Source organism: Lonchura striata, chromosome 3, assembly GCF_046129695.1.
Source record: "Lonchura striata isolate bLonStr1 chromosome 3, bLonStr1.mat, whole genome shotgun sequence".
Lineage (NCBI taxonomy): Eukaryota > Metazoa > Chordata > Aves > Passeriformes > Estrildidae > Lonchura > Lonchura striata.
Window position 1 is genome coordinate 81815895 of NC_134605.1, and position 3444 is coordinate 81819338.

The 3444-nt window shown below is 50.8% G+C and overlaps 1 protein-coding gene across 1 annotated transcript; it reads right to left on the minus strand.

Annotated features, from left to right (window-relative positions):
- Positions 1-589: 589 nt before the first annotated feature.
- Positions 590-2317, minus strand: LOC116183487 (inositol 1,4,5-trisphosphate receptor-interacting protein-like 1). Its single transcript, XM_031504541.2, has one exon. The coding sequence runs from the start codon at positions 2315-2317 to the stop codon at positions 590-592; it is 1728 nt and encodes a 575-aa protein (XP_031360401.2).
- Positions 2318-3444: the final 1127 nt, after the last annotated feature.

Consider the following 3444-nt stretch of genomic DNA (forward strand, 5'->3'; position numbering starts at 1 on the left):
TTTCAGAGCCCGTGTGCAATGGCCAGCATGGACAGAGAGTGCAAGGGCAACACAGGGCAAAAATCATCTTTGCACCACCGTGGTCTTCAGTGTCCGCTGCACCAGGGAGACCATTGAGAGGAGCAAGGCAGACTGAGAATTGTACGCGTCAGTTAAAAAAGCCTTGCTATTAATAGTGTCTGCTCCCTGCCAGCCACAAATTCACAACTAGCGGAATTTACAAATGCTCTAGGTCTGCCCGAGTTCAAGAAGAGCTTGCACAATCCAGATACTGGAACAGACCAGTTTATTGAAACAAATCCAAAACAGGTTGAGGGTTTCTGAATGCACTAACTAGATGTATTAATGTAAATAGCAAAACCACTAACTAGAGTGTCCCTATAGACATAGTGTAAATTTACTAACTAGAGGATCCTAAGATATATATATATATAGTAAATGCAGTACTTATGGGGTATTAATAAATACAGTAAAAGCACTAATTACAGGGTACTAATATATACTGGAAATGTACTAACTATGGGAGGTTAATATATACAGGGTCTGTCAAGAGGCCCCACAAGCACAGCTCTGTGCGTCAGGATCTCTTTCAATGGCCGTGGATCGGCAGTTGTTTGAGCCGATCCAGCAGGCAATTGTACTCCTGCACGGCCTTCCTGTGGGCATTTGGACTGCTGGCCAGGTGCTCAAAGAGGTTGGGTGCTTCAGCCACCCGGAAGCCGGAGGGCAAGCTGATCTCCACCGGGAAGCTCGCATTGCCAAGGACAAAGTGGTGAAGCTGTTTTGTGTCCAGCGAGCAGCGCAGGTACTTCAGGATGTCCATCAGTCGCTGCCCGAAATCCCTCCTGCGCCACCGCGTCAGGGGTTCGGTGTTCAGGAGGTGCATCACCACAGTCTTCAGGGCGTAGCTGGAAAAACCTACACCCATCAGGAAGCCCGTGAGGAGCTGCAGGCACTTGCAGTGACAGCTGTCCTGGGGGGCCTGCCTGGAAATGTGCCTGAAGAAGTTTGCCTCCGCCACGGCGTAAGTCTCCGGCCACGTTGTGCTTGGGATGCCTACTTCTGCAGGCTGGCTGCACACAAAGATATCGGAGTCTCCTTGGCGCACTGCAAAGATCATCTCAGCCGTGAAGCTTTCCTTGTCTTTGCTCAGCTGAAATTTACAGGAGCGGCTGCAGGGCTGCCATGTTAAACGCCAGTGGCGGGATTGAGGCAAGAGCAGCCAGGCTACTCTCACAAATCCAGAGAACCAGTGGACAGTCTTCTCCGCATCTAGATAGGAGCCGGTGCAAAGGGTGTGCAGGAGGCTGGGCTCCTGTCTCCTTCTCAGCTCCTCCTCGGGGTGGTGCAGGAAACACAGCATGTCCTCCCCCAGCCTCTCCCTCGTGCAGGTGCACAGCAGCTCCACACGGACACAGAAGTTCCTCTGGAGCATCCCTGCAGTGTCCAGCTCCAGGTGGAAGGCATGTCCTGGAGGGGGGCTCAGGGGTACAAGCACACGGTACACAACATCTTGTGCATGCCCGGGACTCCAGCCTTCAAAGGCGCTGCCCACCCCAACAGCTTGTTGCGGCACCGGGTAGAAACTGTTGGACAAGCCTTGTCCAAAGATGTGGGCCAGTTTGTCCATCAGGTCCGTTATCAGCTGGCAGCCTTTCTCCAGATCCGGAACAGGCAACTGCATGCGCTCCTCTAGACGGCTTCCAAGCTTCCTTTTGGCATTGTGGTCATCATCTTTTCCGTTTGCCTTCTCCTGATTGTCTTCTGCATTTCCAGCTGCATTGGCTTCCACCACCTTTTTATCTTGGTTCACGTCTTCCTTCACAGTGTTGTAGCCTTCTTTTGCTTCCTTTCCAGCACTGCTTTCTGCCTTTGCATCGCTGTTACTGCCTTCTTCATTTCCCCTCTTTTTGTCATCTTCCACATTTGCAGCAACGCTGCTTTCTGTTTCTTCCTTTGCAACCACGTTGCCTCCTCTTTCTTCCTCCTCCAACAAGTTGGTGCTGGACCTCTCCTTGTGGCCACCGTTGTCTGGATCGTGTCCCATTTTCACAAGTGCAAACCGCAGGGCCAAGTGAAGGACGGCGATTCCAGCCAGAGCCCAGAAGTGCCACCCGAGCAGGACTCCCCAGGCCCCACCGCTCTGCTCCTGCTCCATCTGCTCCAGCTCCTGAACCAGCCGAGTCATCTGCTGGTTCAGGTACTCAGCACGCTGCTGCATGCGCTCCAGTGCGGCCTCATCCAGCCCATCCCCGGCCTGCTGCGGGTACAGGATGAGGCCTGGCACAAGCAAGAGAAGGAGCGGAATGGCAAGCATGGTCTCGGGCAGTGAGCAGGGCTTCAGTGGGGATGAGAGGGAGCTACTGCTAGGGCAAGTGGGGACAGGAGCCCCGGGTTTCTGAAAGCAAGAAAGAGGCGGCCAGGCAACTGGCAGGCTGCCAGACCTGTGCCTCTGCCCCAGCAATGGCACCAAGGCTCTGGGCAGAGGCACTCCTGCCAGGGACTGGCTGCTGGATGCCCTCTGAGAAGCTGCTCCCTGGCTACTCGTGCTGCTGCCGAGGCCCTGGTTCCGCGTTCAGCACAGCCTCCTGTCTGCGTGCACGCTCGCCGCTCGCCGAGGCTGTACTGAGGCTGTGTTACCTGCTGCTTCTGACGGCAGCTGCCCCCATTGTGACACTGGGGCTCTGATGTCACAGGTGTCTGCTTGCATTCCTGCCAGGACTAAATAAAGGTGGACGTTGTGATCTTAAAAGCTTTTTCCAAGCTAAATGTTTCTATGATTCTCTTCCATAAATATCTCTCTTGCTACTGGATATAGAAGAAGCACTCCTGGCTGCCCAGACATGCTTTGAGGTAAAATATCTATAGTACAAACCCATCTATTTTGATCAAATATGTTTTTACAAGTGTGTCTGCAAGGTACTACCTTTGGTATATGCAGGGAGATGTATATAAAGTTTTATGCATCTACACTATCATATTGCCTATTCTGAGGGAAAACCTCAGAAAATATGATGGCTGAAGGAGTCAAAAGGGGTCTTCTTTGGTACTTCATACCTTGTCTGATAGTTTTAACCAGCCTTTGATCTTTTGCAGAAACTGAATGTCTAAGTCTGAATCTCACAGTGAATTTTCACATCATGTACTCTGGTTAAGCAAGCAGCACATCCCTTTGACTCTGTCATTTGTATGATCATGTAGTTTTTAAATCCCCACTTCTTATAGAAATTGTGGTATTGAAAGCAATAGTCGAAAGATATTCCCTTTTCAAATCTGAATGTCATCTTTATTTTGTCGATTCAGGGAATCTTTTTATCCATCACACTAGGTGCAGTTATTGCAACAGTTCCCACCCTGTTTGCCACAGCTATTTCTGTGGTGCAGTAGAAATCAATAGCATTTTTCTATGCATCAGGGATTTCCTATCAATATTTATGTACAACA